At 44.6% G+C, this 19,494-nt stretch overlaps 1 protein-coding gene across 1 annotated transcript in view; it reads left to right on the top strand.

Annotated features, from left to right (window-relative positions):
* Positions 1-19,494, top strand: part of B4GALT1 (beta-1,4-galactosyltransferase 1) — a 399,807-nt gene that overhangs the window by 362,327 nt on the left and 17,986 nt on the right. Inside the window, exon 5 of the mRNA XM_069630783.1 lies at positions 7,816-7,920. Coding sequence (XP_069486884.1) covers positions 7,816-7,920 — 105 coding nt within the window. The remainder of the gene's footprint in view (positions 1-7,815; positions 7,921-19,494) is intronic.

The raw sequence follows: 19,494 nt of genomic DNA on the forward strand, positions 1-19,494 counted from the left end.
CAGGTTTTGCTGAGTTTCTATTTCAATTACCAATGTAACTTTCATTTGTTTGTTTTTGAACAGTGCGTGCATTTCCTGGAGAGTCAGGTTTTGGATGTTTTAATTGTAGTTTTGAAGATTTGAGAGGCTAGAACACCTGTGATTGGTGTAATGACAATCACTCACCCTTGAGCAAAGGCTCTGCTGCCACTGACCATTTATAGTAATGTACCCCATTGACCGCAAGGTTGAATGGATGCAAAATAGACTGTGCATAGTCATCATTTTACACACTGTTTTTATAATTGGTGGGCAAATTAAATTATAAGCGTAAAAATGATGTGCCTCCGCATGATTATGCTCACAGCACCGGAACAAAATACAATTGTGCAATAATGGTTTGCTTTAACTAGAAATGAGCATAATTTGTTACAAAAATTTAATTCTCAATTGCAACTTAGTTTTCCATTATGAAATCCTAAAATTCTAGGAAAATATGCACAGTGCTTCTGAAGCTGAATGGAAAGAAATTCCTTTCATCACAGTGTGCAGTTTCTTTTTTTGAAAGGCTTCAGAGAAATACATTCTGTTTCAGAGGTGGCTTGTAGATACAAATCAAAAGGAGACTTCTGGTTTCTGTCAAGTAACCTGACCTTTGCACTGACCTCTGCTCTAAACTTGTGTGTAAATGTACACAAGAAAATAATAAAGCTGTCGTATTTACAAGAATTTCATGCGTAAAAAGGCCTAGTGCGCACCTTATCTGGAGGCCTGCTCATTCCACTCGACTAGCTTTGGGGTTATCCCATAGATCGCCTCCCCCTATACCATGAAAGGTATTTTTGACATGACAGAGCCAATCAATTGTTTTACCTCCATCCATAGACATCCCGTGGCATAAGGCGTCTCTATTTTTCCAGCCCTTCCTGATTCCACAGTCTTAGCCAAAATAGCACAGGGCTGACTCGCCAAAGCACCCACAAGGGTTACCTCCAGTTCTAAAAGTACCAGGGCGGAGGGAGCACTCTTGGGTAGCAGGACCAGTTTTTCAGAAACGTATGCTCACTTATTTTCAGTTTTGTAAGGTTAGCATACCCCCACAATTCAGCCCTGTATACTGTATAGGGCAGCAGGAACAGCCTGCCTTCCGTACAAGTCTATGGCCGGGGAAATCGCCCTGCGACCATGTCTTGCATGGCTGGCATGTATCGACCCGCCAAATTTTTCCAAAGTAGACCACAAACGTCTCACCTCTGCAACACAGCCTTCAGTCTCTTGTAATCGTATCCCGAGATAATCAAAGTTTTTGACTTGGTCAAGCTGTACTCCATTCAACTTTAACACCAAGTGCCTAGATCTTTCAAATCGTGGTTTGAACACCATTACCTTTGAGTTTTCGATGTGTGCAAGTGCAACTCCTTGCACTTGGACACAAAAGTCAACAAGGAATTGTCCAGTCCTTGCGGGGTCGTGGACAGTCAAACCACATTGTCCGCATAGAATAACGTGGGATACTTGTTCATGGCCATCTTCAGGCAGTCCTGTCACCCTTCAAGTAATAAATGAATTTTCTCTTGTATGTGCAGATTTAAAAAAAAGGGGTGCCAGGGCACACCCCTGCCTCACCACCTTTGTGACTTCAAAAGCAGTCTAATTATCCAGATGAAATGAGCTGTGGCTTTATCTGAGATTAGTAGGTTCCACAGGATTTCCCTGGATACTGATTCAAACACTGCCCTTAGGTCAAGGTATACAACGTACAATTTAATTCGTTTTAGGACTGTGCATTTTTGTACCAATAGATGGAGCATAAAACAATGATCCAGTGTGCCTCTGTTCCTTCTAAAAACCAGACTTAAGATTTCTTATGCCATTGTTAGTATCTGCCCAGTTTTGTAGATACTTTTGAATGATTTTTCTAAACAGTTAACTTACCTGCACTATCCAAAAGGGATATCTGGAGATACTTTTTTTTACACAGGAGTTATTGTTGTTTAAGGCAATGAATATGGTATTGCATCTTGCCTTAAGATTGCATTAAACGCCCTGCACAGAACAGGTGCCCAGATGGTCACCTCATCCCTGAACAGATCGCCCGGGATGAGATTGGGCCCTGCTGCTCTACCCTTCTGGGAGTTGATGGCTTGGTCTACATCGCCTAGACTGATACATGAATGGTCTACAATCAATGGGTCACCCCCAATACTATTTGTAGGGAAGTCCCCTTTGCCCCCGTAAAGACTTACAAAGTGTTCTCACGACTCATCTGCGCCCATAAAAAGTTGATTTTTTGATCGCCCCTCAATTCCTTGACCATTACCAATTGCCAGAATAGCACATTGTTTTTGCTTTGAAGGGCTTCAAACATGGATCTCCGCTTGGCTTGCACATGTTCGTTCTTTTTAGTGAGTACTATTTTTTTTTATATTGTAATCGTACCCAATGCAGCTTACATTTGTCTACACCCCCCTTGGCACCTACACAAGCCATAATTCTCTTTTTGGCCTCCGAGCACTCTTCGTCATACCAACTGTTTTAACAAAGGGTTTTCTTTTTAATCATTCCCTTGGGTGCTGAGATAAATGGAAGCAGATTTTCTTTTAGCCTTCTGTAAACTTCTAGCACAGACATATCATTGGCCTCGGGATCACAAATAACATCTATGTTGCAAATTATTGATATATAAAGTGCCGGTTTAACATCTTGTTCAAGCACATTAGCCCATTTGACCGATTTGCGTGCGTGTCCTCCTGTTGTCAACATTTGGCCATGTGTTTAACCTTGATGATCTATGTTCCTAAGCCTGTGCTCATGCGTACTGTTAATAGTGCTCACTCTGATCTAATCAGGATCTGTCATCCACCCTGGCCCAGGCATGATATGAGCGACGACCCATTATGGCAGTGGAAAGTTATTTTAGCGGGCTGATGTTTGGGAAAGTCGTCATTGCATGCTCTTAGGTTTAGGTTGAAAAAAGTACAGTTTCTAGCACATGATAGGGATCTGCGTGATCCTTCCGTCACGGAAAAGTCTATGGGGCTGATTCATGGAATTATTTGCGCCGAAAAACGGATTTGTGCACCATTCTGCCCACAAATCCCCATTTGTTAAACAGGGATTTGCAGGCAGAATGGCGCACAAATCCCTGTTTTTTGGCGCAAATAATTCTATGAATCAGCCCCTGTGACGGAAAAGCTTGCATGGGAAATGTACGCACCACCAAAGGTGGTGGCACCTTTGGTGGTGCGTACATTTCCCATGCCAGCAAACATTGCAAATCACTACATTACCCACACCTGCACCAACACCCCCCCAACATAAACATACCCTACTTACATTTTCTTCAGGCTGTCTCCCTGCGGCGGCAGGTCCCTTTCACTTCCGTGATCGGGAACCGGCGCCGCAGGGTCCTTTTCATTTTTTTTTTACAGGGGCTGCAGGGGTTTCCCCCGCAAGCCCCCCTCACTATACTTTACTTTAAAGGATAGTGAGCGGGGTGTTGCGCGGTACACCCCCGCAGGCCCGTTTTTTTTTTTAAATGTCTGTTGTGCAGCAGGGGTGTCCCCTCCAAACCCCGCTCACTATACTGTATAGTATGGTGAGCGGGGTGTTGCGGGGGACACCCCCGCAGTCTTTTTTGTTTTTTTTTATTTTTATTTTATTTATTTTTTTAAACTTCCCTTCAATGTATGCTAACACCAAAGGTTCGAACTGTTGGTGTTCAAACCTTTTTATGGTAGCTTTTTTTGGACTTTTTGTACGGTTGGACCTTTTTTTCGGTCTGATCGTACAATCCCCATGATGATGCATTCTCACTGGGGAGGAAGCCATCAAATCCAGGATTTCTCAGGCCCAGTCCTGGTCTTCCCAAATGCCTTCCAGTGTTCCCAGTGGTTCAATCTGGAGGTTAAAATCACCTGCTACCAATGTTAGGTTGTTCGATCTTTTCCCCCTGGAGGCACGATTTAGGATGTCCTTAAGACAGGACAGCGTTGCTATGCCCAATTGGGCAGAGGGCCTATTGTACATATTAAATAGTTATATTTGTTTGTCTTCCTTTGTCAAGATAGACATTGTAGATATACAGAGCCAGTTTTCTGGGCTATCATCCACCACCCCAAGCTGGCATCCACCCAGATTATCAAACCGTCACTGGGTCTTCCCGTTGGTCCCTTTGTGGCAGGCACATGAAATGATTGGTACCCTTGGAGAAAAACTGATTCTGAGACCCACGTCTCCTGCAGCACTATTGCACTGAAATTCCGTACAAAAACGCACCAGTTATCATCATCCACTAGTCTGTTCAGGCCAGCTATATTCCAGGACAATGTGAAGCACCCACTGCCTCCTGCGGGAAACTGACCCCGTCTCCAAGGCAGTCTAAGTCTTCTGTATCACCAGATTGCCTATACTGCTGCACAGTGGGCTCTTTCTCCCTTGTTTTGGTTGCTTCAAAAGATGAGTTATTCGCCCTACTCCAGGCGTTATATCTCCCCCCTATGAATTGCAAAAACTCTGGAGATTTTAGAGCAACCCTGGTTTGACCCAATGGGTAGGCCCTACGGTCAATGCTTAAGACCCTCTACTTGTGCCCAAGACCGAAGAAACACCTGTATATAGTCGCATTGGGAGTTGGGAATGTCACCCCTATAGCAGGATATGATATCGCCTATTATTGAAAGGCAACCTTTAATGTGCCGTATCCAATTAATACATTTATTTTTGAGGCTCTCTTGGTCCACATAAATTCCTTGAGCCAGACGTGGAATGTTAGCCAAACCTACAGAGGGGCAAGGATCTCTCATTGGGTATGTAGTCTTTACAACGAAACAATTACCATAGAAAATGTTTCCATTTTCGATGGAAAGACATTTAATCCACTCATTGATCTCTTCAAGTCATTCCTTGTGGGGATAGTCTGACTTGCACAAAGTTATAATATTCGGGCCTGTCAATGGGGTAGCCACTTTTTCTTGCATATTGTTGTGGACAAAGTCTGTTTTCATGGGCCCCCCTGGGGTGTTATAAAACCGCCCACTCCATGGGTTGATGTCTACCATGCCCTTGTTTGGTGGTTTGCTTTCTAATGGGGCCTGCAGGGCGTTTTTTTGCCCTCAATGGATCTCTTTAACTCTGCCTGTATCGCATCTGCAGCTGATCTTCACTCCTTTCGTGGAGCCCAAGTCTGCCACTTTGTTTTTAATTTCCTTAATTTACCCAGTTATCTCTTTCAGTCGTTTCTCTATTTTGGAGACAATGATCTCTTCCAACTCTGTTATGATTTTTTGGGCCAATAAGTTCGCATTACAGGACCCCATAGTTGCAGTGACCCCCCCATAACATTACTCCTGCTCTCGGTCTGGGGACCCGCAGATTGCATCCTAATAGGACCAGGTTTTAGTGCTTTACAGTGCGAAACCGGTGTCCCTTTCCTCTTGTGGCTTTCTTTTGCAGACTGCCTCCTGCTTGCGATCCTCCAAACCACTCTCTATTGTTAGGAGGACGGGGGTGCTTCGGCAAGGGAACTGAATCAAGAAGGGGCCGGTAACGATCGGACAACACAATTGATGGCGCTACTTGAAAATCACCGGACCCTCTGCTCGATTTTCCCCTTGACACTCTCCCAGGATCCCGCCAATATCCTTTTTTTGGTCACTGCCTGGTTGGGCAGAGGCACTTCCATCTAGTCACTGGATGGCCTTGGTTGAGCCAATGTCTTGGCAGTAGAATTCTACCAATATATTGGCATCTAGTGCTCCTGAGGTCGTGCCGTTATTAGTGACTGAGAATTGGTAGTTTTCCCTCCTTATTGGCCCGGCATTTGTAAGACTTCAAAGGGGCTAACCTGTCCTCCTTCGTAATGCGCCTTTTCACCCTAACTGGGGATTTTCTTTGTGTCGCTGGGTATGGGTCACAACAATCTATTAAATCTAGATCCTCTGTTGCAACCGCACAATTCGAGTTCATTATTTTGTGGGTTTCTTTGACTTTTTGCTTCCTGCTCTGCGATCTTTTCCTGTTCTCCCCCCCCCCCCCCTTCCCTTTTTAATCTCAGAGATCAGGAGGTTAACGTCTTTGATTGGTCAGAGCATCCTCGATATTTTATTTTTAGCTGCCCGATGGGGGATCAGAGCCCTCTGCTTTCCTTTTAGCCATTTCCGCTTGATATGTGTGCAAATATGCTAAAGTGCAAGTATACTAAAGTATATTGATAACCACAGATATGCTGAAGTGTTCAAATATTCTAAGATGAGTAAATACAGTAGAAACAGTAAATATGCTTAAATGTTTCCGAATCGCCATATAAATAGTAAAACCACATGAATGAATAAGTTATCAAAACCACATTGTTACATTATTAAAAAGGTTGAAACATCCAGAGAAACATGGAAAACATTTTATTCGAGCTGGGGCTTAAACGTCCACGGCTAATGCGCTGAGGCACTATACCACCAACAGTGCTCATAGACACATCGCAGCCATGAGCTTGCAGCCCATTTAAAATGCTAAAATCTTGGTTTCCACCCGCTAAACCACAAGAACTGCAGCTCCCATGAGCAAAGAACGCCTGACTGGGTTGAGGGGCACCCAGAGTCTGGCTCCCTCCCGTTGCTCCCTGGGTCTGGAGAGGGACACTACTCCGGAAGGAACTTGCTCCCTTACTCTCTAATGTTAATTTTGTTGGGGAAAGAAACTTGGCTACCCAAGTGTTTGATCTCAGATCATTTCCTGTATAACGAGCGTCTTTGTGGTGTTGTACTATCAATGTCAGTGGAAGCAAAGGCACCAGTTCTTACCCCATACAAGGCTGTTGGCAGCACAATGTTCTGGTTCTTGTCTATCTTCTGGCCCACAATCCGCGCTTGGCTAGTTTGGGTTCTTTACTTGCTCACGACTTTGGTTTCCACAGTTTGCAGGTTAGGTGAGTGTGTCAACACCAGGGTTCTCTGCAGCAAAAATGTTTTCTTTATGGAAACGGGTAGGCTAACCACCCTTGGTGCCAACACTGAACCCTAGCTCTGCCGCAGGATTCACCGCTCCTGGTTGGAGCAAAGAGTTTTAAAGGCAGGGGGCGTGGATACTGCAACAGAAAGTGAGGAAATCTTGCCAGATTAGCCTCCAGCGGCACCAACACTGTGCCCTTCCTCTGCTGCAGCCTTCATTGTGCATTGTGGTTCTCCGTTTACCCAGAATACTGTAGGAGGCCAAACGGTATAAACTCCCAAAGATTACCAAAGTTAAGCATGTACTGAAAAGCAATTAAAGACACTTATTAATTCCATTAGTTTGGCACAAATCACTTCAGTGTGACTTGGGGGTCAGAAAACAATGTGTGCACCACAATCAAGGATCTGCCTTCAAATTCCTTGCACTTGATATATGTAAATTAACTAATTGAAGGGCCAAAGATGGCTGTTTCCTGCTGTTATGTGGGCCATCAATGCCCACATGGATGTGGTGGGGGCGGGGAGGGAAGCGAAGTGATGTATCTTTTTGAGAATGCCATTCTCCCTACTTCAGTTTTTTGCTACTCTTAGTGTCTTAAGCAACAAACAAAACCTAAGTGATTTCATTGGAATCATCGTCCGTGTTTCCTTCGGCAGGAAAGGTGGTATAGTTCCCTCTTCACATGCTGGAACAGGGCTGGTCCAGAAACTTACCTTTGAGAGGTTAGCAGGAAATTTCAAGAGCACTTGAAAGAAAATGGCAGGTGGAAATACATTTTTTATACAATTGAATTAATATTGCATGAAATAGTGTTACGTTCTGCTTGGACCTCTGTTTGTAATCCTTAGATTAATATTTATAATCCTTCGATTAACATTTATTTTGCAGGATAGTCTCTAGAGGGATGGGCATATCACGTCCAGATGCAGTCATTGGGAAATGCCGAATGATACGTCATGACAGGGATAAGAAGAATGACCCCAACCCGCAGAGGTAATCCGTATAGCCCATTTCTAAAACAAGTTATTATGTTTACACTTATTTACTTGTACCATACCTTATTTTAATATTGTCAGAAAGATAGACAAAGGCATCGTACATTTCAATATTGGTTTATTAAAGATGGATTATGGACTTTTCAATACAAATTTTGTAAATATATATGTAAAACACATGAATACCTTTTGTTATATCAAGATTCTGTCAGGTTACTAATTTATGGATCATAGATGTCTGGTAAAGTTGGGGAGACTGATATCCTTAAATAATACCTCATAGCCTGCTTCGTGTCTAGTGCCTTTTTTTCTTCTTTTTTTAATTATTTTGATAAGATTTTCAATTAGAGTATTCTACAAGACTAAGGAATACAGATGTAATATATGAACACATATAGATTAAAAGCTAAATAAATACAATTGTACCGATCTTAAAAAAAAAGAGTATAAATCACATCTGTAATATAAATATGAATCGTAAACATTCAGGAGGGAGACTAAGGAAGTAAAGGGAGGAGGGGGAGTAGGGAAGTAGGGTATACAGCGAGCCAAACTTGAATAAGAAGTAATCATAGTATCCCAAAAAAGCTCACACATACAAATATTTGAAAGTTATCTATCACTTTGTAACATCTAAAGAGTTTATCATGCAACACAATATGCACTTCTTGTCATCTTCCTGCCCCTCAGTCTGATTTGTAAGACTGACAGGAAAATGCTAGAATGGATTTTATGCTTTGAATTTTGATTTTGGTGCATATGGTTTTGACAGCAGAGGGTGCTGTCTGTCGTCAGCGCGTAGTTCTTAATCAGCTTCCATCCCGCTCTCAGCTGCGATGTCGATGCTGGTATAAGTAGTACACAAGGTGTCTATTGCTTGTTTTTGCACACAGCACGCTTAGAAACGGTTTGTTTGCCCCTGCGATTTATCTACTGCGTTACTGATATTTTTGAGATGTCTACCCCGGTTCAAGAGGGGTTTGGGCTGTTGGCTAAAGATGTCCATCTCGATCTGCCCCAAATATGCCTCTGGTGTTTAGGAGTAGGCCATAAGGTTGACTACTGAGGCTCTTGCTAGTCGGTGACCATTAAGTCCTTGAAGGAGAGGAAGGGGAAACTTGCCCTAGGTAGGCCCTTGTCCAAATCCCCTTCCACTATCCATACATGGATAAGGTCGTCGGACGACAAGAGCTCAAGAGAGGTTTCTGTTCATCAAGCTAGAAAGTGCAGCAAGCATTCGAAGCGCTCTTGGTTGAGTTCCCACACTCATCGTCCTCGCATACGAAGTTAAGTGACGCCATTGGTCCTGATCATAGTCTTCTGACTGATCACCTGATGGGAAACTGGGATGTTTCCTAAGTAAGTCATCTTTTAAGCCGAATTGGAGGAATTCCGCCTCAAAATGTTAGGTGTTCACCAAGGCCGCATCATCCACCCCTTCCAGTGAACCAAGAAACGCTTCAACCCCATCACGCTTCGTAAGGCCACAGAGCGCCATCAAAATCTTCTGCTTGCGCTGTTAGTCTGGGCAGTAAGTCCTCGAATCTTCCTCGAAAGGTGTTTAGTGTTTCGGCTCTTCAAGTCAAGTCGCAGTCATAATTTTCCCCTTCTGCTTCTTCGAAGGAATAGACAATGGGTTCTTCGATGTCGTAACCATCGATATCGAAGCCGTCGACATCGACTGATACTTCAAAGGTTTTTAAGCCCTTAGCAAAGAAGGACTTTTTCAAGTCGATGAGCTCCATTTCTAAAGAGGCGGAGGTAGAAGAGGAGAGAAGTCCTCTGTTTGGATTGGAATATGGCACTCCAAAGACTCCTGAAGAGGTGATCTCTGAGGAGTCGAGGCTGATAGACCTAGTGTACAACTTGAAGGATGCCAGTGGCCTGGATATATCTCCATAAGTGGAATTTGCCACGCCAGATGTAGCTGGGCATGCTGATGCCTCATATAGGTCAGTTATTGCCAAGGTGACTGAGCGTTTAGGATGGAGCAGGCCGGTGGTTGAATATGTGAAGGTTGATCTTATGAACATCCTTGATGGAGGTCCTCCCAAGGATCCAATGCTGCCTTTCCATATGGAACAGGGTCCTGGAGAACTGGAAAAAGCCTGATACTACTCCAGCAGTAAATTAGTATTTGGCTAGGAAGTACAGGCCTTCTGCGATAGATCCATAATTCCTGCCGAGACATCCAACTCCTGAAAGTCTGGTTGTTTAGGCGGCCACGTTGACCTCGGAGGCTGCTGCCTATCGCACAATTCCTCCACATAGGGATGACAAGAGGTTTGACGCCCTGGGGAAAAAGGGTGTTCTCGGCGAGTAGCACGGCACTAAAGGCAGTTAATGCTACATGTACATTAGCAACATTTTCACACACTTTGTAGGAAGTCCGGCAATGGCTGCAGAGCACATTCCTGAGAGTGAGGAAAGGGAAGGCTTCTTCAACATTGTGCAAGATGGAAAGGATGCCATGTGCCAATCTCTGCAATCTGGTTTAGATACCTCAGCTAGCGTTAGTTGTGCGATGGCGGAAATCGCTTTAAACAGAAGGTTTGAGTGGCTTTGCATGTCAGGTTTTGCTCCGGACGTTGAAGCAATGCTATTGGATATGCCCTTTGATGGCTCTCAACTGGTTGGTTCCAAGGCCAATGAGTGTTTGGAAAAATTGAAAACTTCCAAAGTAGCTGCAAAATTATTGGGTGCAGCGATTCGCCAACCACAGCAAACGCATTTGGCTTCTGAGTTGGAGGGGTTGTCCTTTTGATTCTATTCTATGGTTAGAAATACAATGGGACAATTCTCTAAAAGGGGACAAAGGAAACTATATCTACCCCTACCTGGACAAACAAGTTATGGAACATCTCGGCATCACCTGCAACTCGCTCCACAATCTGGGCTTCTCCCTCAATTTCAAAAAGTCCCACATGACACCTACCCAAAACCTTCAATTTATTGGAGTGGTCTTGGATGCTTCCTCTAGGAAAGCTTCGCCACCTGAGGTGAGGGTTCAGCATATTCTGCAGATAGTTATGAAATTGTCTGGCACAATGACTGATCTTCTTGAGGTCCCGAACAATGACACACAGGATCTCCTGTGCTGGGCATCCAAGGAGAACATGATGAATGGAGAACCCTTTTGGCAACCATGGCCAGAGAGAACAGTAGTTACGGACGCCTCCCTCACAGTGTGGGGAGCGCATGCAAACGATCTGACAATCAGCTGTCATTGGTCTCCATCAGAGTCCAAACTAGACATAACCCTTTTAGCGTGGAGGGAAATCAGACTAGCGCTGATGGCCTTTCTGTCCTCTGTGTGGGGGGGGGAGAACATCCTGACATCAATAAATGCATGGTCCTGCATTACCGCAACCAGAGAGGTGTTGTATGGTCACTACCACTGTGCAGAGTGGTAATACAGCTCTGGGTTTTGGGCACTGCAAGAAGGAATCTCATTATCGGCCGTTCACTTAGCCGGAGAAGAGAACATGGCAGCGGACACTCTGAGCAGGCAAAGCAGAGTCTATCATGAGTGAGAGTTGGGTCAGGAAGTCCCTATAGAAATTGTCGCCCTTTGTGGATACCTCTATAGGATCTGTTCACTTCCAGTATCAACATGAAGTGCAACCTGTTCTGCTCCAGGGAATGTCCTCAGAGAGGAGCTCTGGGGGACGCGTTGGTGGTGGAATGGGAAGTTTCACTCCTGTATGCGGTCCCTCCAGTCCCCCTCATTCCTCATGTCATCAAGAGGTTGAGCAAGTTCGGGAAATACATGCTCTTGATTGCTCCGGATTGGGTCAGGACGTGGTACTGCATCTTTTAGGCATGAGCATCTACCCGCCAATTCGTCATTCTTTAAGAACAGACCTGCTCACTCAGGAAGGAGGTTGCATTCTCCACCCAGAAATCAGAACTCTAAACCTTCACGCCTGGTTTGTAAGAGAATGACATACAGAGATTGGGAGCTCCCGGAAGACGTAATGGAGGTGTTGCTTTCGGCAAGTACGTCAGCAACTAAAGCTCTATACCGCTGCCATTGGAACAAGTTTTGTAGCTGGTGTAAAGATAATAACATAGACTCTTTTACTTGTTTTTATTTGTGACGCATCATCAGTGTTATCTATCTTGTTGTTTCTAGCCCATCCAGGGCTGCAGATTTCCACTGCAAAGGGCTATCTGGCGGCGCTTTCCATTTTCAAGTTCTCGTCTGAACAAGGCTCTTAATCTTCCTATTGTTATCCAGTTCCTGAAGGGACTGACGAATCTTCCCACTGGTTCCTTTTATTGTTGGTTTGGGTCCTTCATTTAGTGTTAAACTTCTTGATGGGTGCTCCTTTTGAGCCTCTTCATTCGTATCCTCTTAGGATACTGACTTTGAAGACTGCCTTTCTGACAGCAATCGCCTCGGCTCGCAGGGCAAGCGAGCTTCATGCGTCCTCTTCCAAGCCACTGTTTACTACTTTCTATAAGGATAACGTTGTTTTGAGGGTTCAGCCTTCATTTCTGTCTAAGGTGGTGTCAGAGCTTCACCTGCCATCTTTTTATCCAACTCTTCATCATTCCAAGAATGAAGAGAGGCTTCATTGATTTGATCCCAAAAGAGTACTGAGCTTTTACATTAGCAGGCTCTCTAAAGTTAGGCAAGATGATCAGCACTTTGTGGCCTATATGGGTCATAGACTGTGACAGGCTGTCCCTGTCTTGATGGGCTGTGTTGTGCATTACCAAATGTTACACTGTGGCTCGCATGGAAGTCCCACATGATCTTAGAGCTCATTCCACAAAAGGAGAAGCCACTTCGGCTTTACAAAGAGGGGTGGTAGTGCAGGACATTTGCAGTGCTGCAACCTGGTTTTCGCTGCACACCTTTTACAAAACATTTGGCAAAGCTGTTTTTATAGTGTAAATCGGAAGTAAATTCTCTTTTCCCACCTACATCTGCATACTGCTATGGGAGTCTATCAAAGATGAGGACTATGTGGGAGGACACGATCCATTAGAAAAACAAATTACTTTCCCCTGGTAATGTTCTTTCTACTGGGTGTTTCTCTGTTTTGCTCATCGCCCCTCTAAGCTGCCCTTCTATCTGTGGGCGAATTTCCGATATTTATACCTTCCTCTATTTCAACATCAGTTTCTTTAACCTTTGAGTCGGCTGTGCTGAAAAGGGGGAAAACATGAACTGAAACGTGTGTGGTGCGTGCTAGTAGCAGCGTCGATGTCACGGCCAAGAGCGGGATTGAAGCCACAAGACGACGCACGGCGCTGTCTGCTGTCGAAAAAGTTACAGAATCTGCAAGCAGGATATTGGATATATCAAAGATGAGGAATACGTGGGAGGAACATCCAGTAGAAAGAACATTACCAGGGTAAGTAATTTATTCTTCTCTTACTTGGTTTAAGGTGGATAGAAATGTGAGTAGGCAAGAACAATTAATGCCCCCTGTTAGCAATAACGCATCAGAGAAATGTTTAGTACTTTGCTGTGAATTATTCAAATACCCTGCAAGGACAGTCGAGTCTTTTTTTTTTTTTTTTCTTTTCTTTTTTCCCTACATTGCAGTTATGGCCACTTGATGCAAACTCTCTCTTAGCGTCTCACTAGTCAAAAGAGGAATCTTGATCACTTTCGCGAGGGGGCCCTAACCTAGCTCTTAATGTATGCCTAAGCCCAGTAATATAGATAGCAAGTGGCACAAGCAGAGGGAGGAGTGAAGTCTTGGTTCCTGCAAACTATGAGCCTGTTTGGTGCCATAGTCCAAATCCTGATCTAAACCTGAGTTAAATTGAATTGTGAATGAGGCATGTTTACTAGAGTGTCAGAATATCAGAACCTGGAACGGATGGAAACCCCTTCAAAAGTGTGAGCTCCTACTGAGCTCCTGCGACACTGCATCGTTCACCACCCAGGTCAGGGGGAAGAAAAGCATGTCATTGTAAAAAAGCAGAGGCACGCAAAGACGGCACAACTGCCCAGGAGTGGCCCTACAGTATAGTAGGATACACCAATAACTTGCATTGTTTTGTTTGTGCCCCTCAAATGCCAGTGCATGATTGTTGTTGAGGTATGCCCTTGTTACTTTCGAGCTTCCTCCCAATTGTTCTAAGGCATTTTTAAAATCCTAAGACTAAAAGGAGAACAAACAATCTTTGTTTCATGTTTTCTGTTGCGCAAGTCACACAAGTGGAAACTATTGCAAAATAACCAATCAAATCCACCTAGACTAAGTTACTTGATGGAACAAGGCTTTTGGAGAAAAAAAAACAATCACCTATCTCAGTAGTATTGAAAAAGTCTGAAAAAAACAAGCACACGATATTATTCATATGCAGGAGTGCTCAAGTTTCCCAATTCCATGTGCGAGAAAGCCTTCCAGTCCTGTTTTTCTTGGAGTTCTGGTACTAGTAGATTTCTTTTCCATTTCAAATGTATCACTACATATCCCATAAGACCCAGAAAAGATAGGATGGAATGGCTTTCTCACACATTGAACTCGGAAAGTTGAGAGTTCTACATATGGCAGAATCTAATGTAGTCCTTCTACGGTTCAACTAGTCTGAGAAAATGTAAAGTTCTCCAGCATCAGTTCTTTTATCGTTTCACATGTTAGAATAATTACCTCTTGTCAAGCTAAGAAAACTCTGTACACATGTATCCTAGCAATTTACAAAATGTCATAACACATGCAGACAGCCTCTTAATTTACAGCCTACCCATCTCATTTTGCTCCTTTTTTCACTGACCAATGAAGAGAACTGGCTCACTCCTCTGAGGGCAGCAAATTACAGATTCTTCACGGCATGTTTATATGCTATGGATTCCTCATTAGCTTTAACTGAGCATTTGTATTTTTTCTGTGATTTTCACCCTCCACCGTTGTAAAGTGAAGTCAGCCTCTGAAGAAGGTACGAGTGGGAGAGCAACACGGGGAAGTACCTTTTCAAGGACTGTTACGATTGGTAAGAGAAACATTTTTCTCAAGGATCTGCACTCCGTGTTTCAATTGCCTTCTACGAACTCACAAAATTGAGCTCTGCTAAATTTGTGAGGCTTAACCCTTAAAACCCTTACTTGGAGGGAGATATGCCCTTCAAAGTTAAACGTGCCACAGACAAGCCTGTGAAGCATACACCTCTTAAGATGAGGTTCTTCTATGGGTGAGAACTATTCCTCCACCAAGGCCAAGCTCCCCACAGAAGGGGTCTCATCTGATCCCTCGAAGTAGTCCTCAAAATAGGGGAAAAAGCCACAAAATCCAAATTTAGACAGAAGACTGTACATGGAAAATCCTCGTTATCCTTAGACTGTGAAGCTGTTGACACGTCCATGTCTACCAAACGGGTAAAAACAGGTTTGCCAGTAGATTTCTAAGCAACTATCCACATCGACGTTCAAGTGACAGTACACAGAAAGACACCATTCATCGACAGCAACTTTGTCCAAATGCCAACATTATACAGAAATCATTCAGTCTGACTCGCTCTGTTACTACAGTCACCCTGTCCGCAGCAGTTTCCTGAGCTTCATAGATTTTCATTCACTGTCATATGACATACTTTGACAAATGGGTCTGACCAAGGAATAGGTTTAGCAAAGGCTTTATTTAGAAATGGGTACGGGTTTGTTGAAAACAAGGAAGTAGAGTCTGAACGAAATTGAAAGTTGTCAGAATAGTTATCCTTCACTGTGCGGTAGTGCTCGGAGAAAGCTTGACAAATAGTGACTCTTGGGGCTACTTTTCCACTAAAACTTCTCCCCAATCCCAGTAATTCTCAGCCACTTTTGTCTCAGCAAATCCACATAGCACTAGTAATGTTTGTCCGGTTTTTTAAGTGGTTACCACACCATGTTTCGTGCAATTCTTTGAGTTTCTTTTACTTAGTTATCAATCTGTTTTAACTCCCTATTGGAATCCATTTGGCTGACTCTGCAAATAGGCTGTTTGGTGGCAGGGCTTCCAATCTAGATTTCAGACAGAAAATGAAAGGATGCTTCTCTAAAGCTGGGACAGGGTTCTCACTATGTCCTTCCTTGCCTTTCTCCATCTTTCTGTGTTCCGTTCTCCTGCCTTAATCTGTCTCTTGCCCAGAGTCTTGCCTCATACCTCAGTGCCACAATGCTTGGTTATTAGGTGTTTCTGCCTCCCTAGGTGGCACATAAGGGCCCCCACTTTCTCCTTAACAAATTTCCACTCCACACCATTCGGTACCACCTCCTTCCCTTGACCTATAATGGTCCTCGGCTTCTACGTCCTCCTTTCTTAGTGCCTTAACAGGCCTACATTGAACCTCTTCAGTTCCTTTCCCATCCGTATTCCCTTCCTTGAAGTTACCCAAAGTTTCCCATTCAATTGTTCCTATCACCTCCTTCTCTACCCTTCAGATATTTGTCACGACTTCCACCACCCACTCTGCTTTACTTTCCTTGATCTCCTGTTCTTCGTTATTACTCTCTTGTCAGAGGCTCAGACAAGGTAGGGCATGAGCAGGCAAGGCCCTCCCAAAATCTGTAAATGCCCCCTCAGGAGCGCAGAGTGGGCATTTAACAATGCCACTGTTCAAGCTGAGCAGTAGGGCTCGAGGCCCAGATGAGCGGGAGAAATATGCACCAGGTTAAACATGTTTTGTTGCAGTATTATTGCTGGCATTATGGGCAAAGCAAACATGAGCATTTTCGTATCTGGGAATACTGTCATATAAAGGTTCACCACAATGGACATGTGTAGGCACAATCAGTATGAAAGTTTTTTGCACTTGCAGAGTACTGGCGTATAGTGGGCATTATGAAAACGTGTTGGAAAATGCTCTTGCATTTTTGGTGACTTGACATTCTTTTCATGTCTTACCATACGAAACTGACTGTAAATGGTGTGGATTTTTACCTTCTTTATCACGGTGTACTGTAAAATGCTCCATTTTAACTCATTATTTAAAAAGATTACTCAGACGGAGAAACACCCCTGAAGCCTTCTTGATTAGTTCGGGCTCCCTCGCTATGCTCGGTCGCTCCTATGCATTCGGCCAGGAGCACAAAACACACCCTTTCCTCAGTAGGCTCTCCTTAGGGTGGACCCTGCTACATTTGCTCCAGTCCCTGACTTGTTACACAATCCTGGCTATACGTCTCTCTTGTCACTGTTTTCTTGCGCCAATGGTCTAGTCTCCTCATATTGTTCACCCCTTTCGACCCCATCTTACAACACCTGCGATTCTCCAACTCTCACAACTTCTTTTTTTGAGGAAGGTGGGACTTTTGAAGAAGGTTGGGCATGTCTCTCATAACCACTAAGGTTTGACACTTCTCTGTCTCTGCCACCTTCTGGGCCCTCCTTTCCCCAACTTTCTGGATCCTCCTCCTATCGGCCCTCTGCGTCTCTTATAGACCCACCTTCAAGATCTGTCTTTTCACTTGCCTTCAGGGTCTCTCCACCAGCCTTGTTTCTCCTGTATTTCCAAATCTATGCGATTTTACCTAATCCAAAACAGTAAATGATAACAGTGAATTGAAAATGGAAAAATACATCTGTTTGCTTCTTTCTTTTTGGGAGTGGGGGTCCCCCCCTCCCAAGCCACCCGATTCCCTATGTGTTTAACCCAATCCCAACCCGCTTCCCACTCGCTTTAGCCCCTTACCACACCCCTATATATATTTTTAGACATTTCTGATGTTTCTGTTTTCTATTCACTGTTGTAATCTCTATACTTGTTTTCACTATTTCTACTGGATACCCTATTTCCTCATTCTGTTCGCCTCTCCAGTCAGCATCAATGAGCCCTTCCTCCCCTCACCAGCTACTGACTGATAACATCAGAGCCAGCCTCTGCTGTAACTTGGCTCAGGTGTTTTAGATGAGATGGCCATTGCCTGCCAGACTCTGCCTCTGGGTATAGCGTACAACCCTGGTGTGAAAGTTGGGATTGGCTCATCCCTCCCCTGGATAGATGTCCTCCTGTCCAACAAACTCTGGTCCTGCCTTCATGCCTTTCTCTGAATTAAAAGAACTCTGATGTGCTGGTTTGATCTAAGAAACCTGTGTGTCAGTTCTCTGGGCCTGGATGGGTCTCTAGTATTTATTGGACTGGAGCTATGAGACGAGACCACCAGATTGAGCTTCCCAACTTAATATTCTTCTTTATCGTTATGTCTCTGGGATAGGAACAGACCGACACCTTAATTCCTTAGCTTAGCTCTGGTCCGGTCCCCCCTTTTCTTTGAGTACATTTGAGTACCTGTGTGAGGGAAGCCTGAGCACAGATGTCCTAAAAGTTCTGTGGGGAATGTTGCTGAAGATCACACTCGGTAAACAGAAGGAAGACTTAACCCTTGCTCCAAGAGTATGCTTGCAGCATAGTAAAAAGGTCAACAAGGGACTAGACCTTTAGTCGAAGCCAGCCGAAGGAGGCATCTGGTGTAAAGGATCTCCAGCGCGTGAGATTCGAATCCTGCCCGGGAACCGACACAGAACGGAGGACGCAGACAGGAACCACAAGCCCTGAAGGGCTTTGCAGTAGCAGAGCCACGTCAACTGCTCTGAAGGGAAGCTGAGCAGCCCAAGAACAGGAGATGCCGGACGACCACAGACTCCGCCGACGAGAACTCAGTGAAGCAGAGACATAGTCCAGCCCCAGGAAGCCCCAGCAGGGTACTGAGTCATGAAGCAAGGTAACAGGAGGTATGGAAAAGCCAGAGGAGGTACGGGGGACAAGTCACCAGGCAGGCGGAAGCAGCTCCATCACTGCCTAGTAGCTAACAGTCGGCTACAAGCTCCCTGGAAGGGAGGAAGGTGCTAAGGTGACACATGAGACCTGTAACGAGGATAGGACAAACCTCAAATGGAGAAGGATCTGGGGCCCTAACAGTTACACAGAGGCAAGTCACCTGCTTGTGGCAGTACTTTGCAGGAGAGTAAACCAATTCTGCCAAATCAGAGCAGGGAAATACTGGTCTGGGACCTGCACCCAAACAAGTAAGATGCAAGTAATTTTCCTTGTGGCTGTACTTGGCAAGCCAGGAGACCAAGTGGGCCATAAATGGCGAAAACTGGGTCAAGGAACGTACTTGTACATGAACTGTTGAGAAAGAAGGAAAACTGTGAAACAAGGATCATCAGGGGAAGGGAGTCACCCCCCCCCCCCCCCCCCCGAGTATCACTGAGGGCAAAGTGACTGAAACCAAGATACCAGGAGAAGGGAGACCATCTCCTGGTAGGGCTATGTGCACCAGGAAAAACCAAGGAGCCCGGGGAAGGGAGTTATTCCCCCAGTTTGGAGAAAAGCCACGGTCAAGAGAAGGGAGCCATTCTCTTGACAATTAAGAGAACTCTGTACAGAACCTTGGAGCCAGGGGAAGGGAGGATAGCTCAGGGGCAACGTGCTCACCTTGAAAGAAAGACAACACAGAACACCACAGGTTCGATCCCAGGGTCCTCATTTAGAAATCTCCGGGTACTAAGCGCGTTATAAATAACCTATCGTATCATATTCCCCCTGGAGTGAAGAAATGGTAAACCTTCTGATACAGAGTGTTATAGTACTGGCAGTTCCTTATTTGTGAAGTATTGGGGCAAGGGTAAGG

The sequence above is a fragment of the Ambystoma mexicanum genome, chromosome 6q (assembly GCF_040938575.1).
Source record: "Ambystoma mexicanum isolate Mex_15411 chromosome 6q, UKY_AmexF1_1, whole genome shotgun sequence".
In the NCBI taxonomy this organism is placed as follows: domain Eukaryota; kingdom Metazoa; phylum Chordata; class Amphibia; order Caudata; family Ambystomatidae; genus Ambystoma; species Ambystoma mexicanum.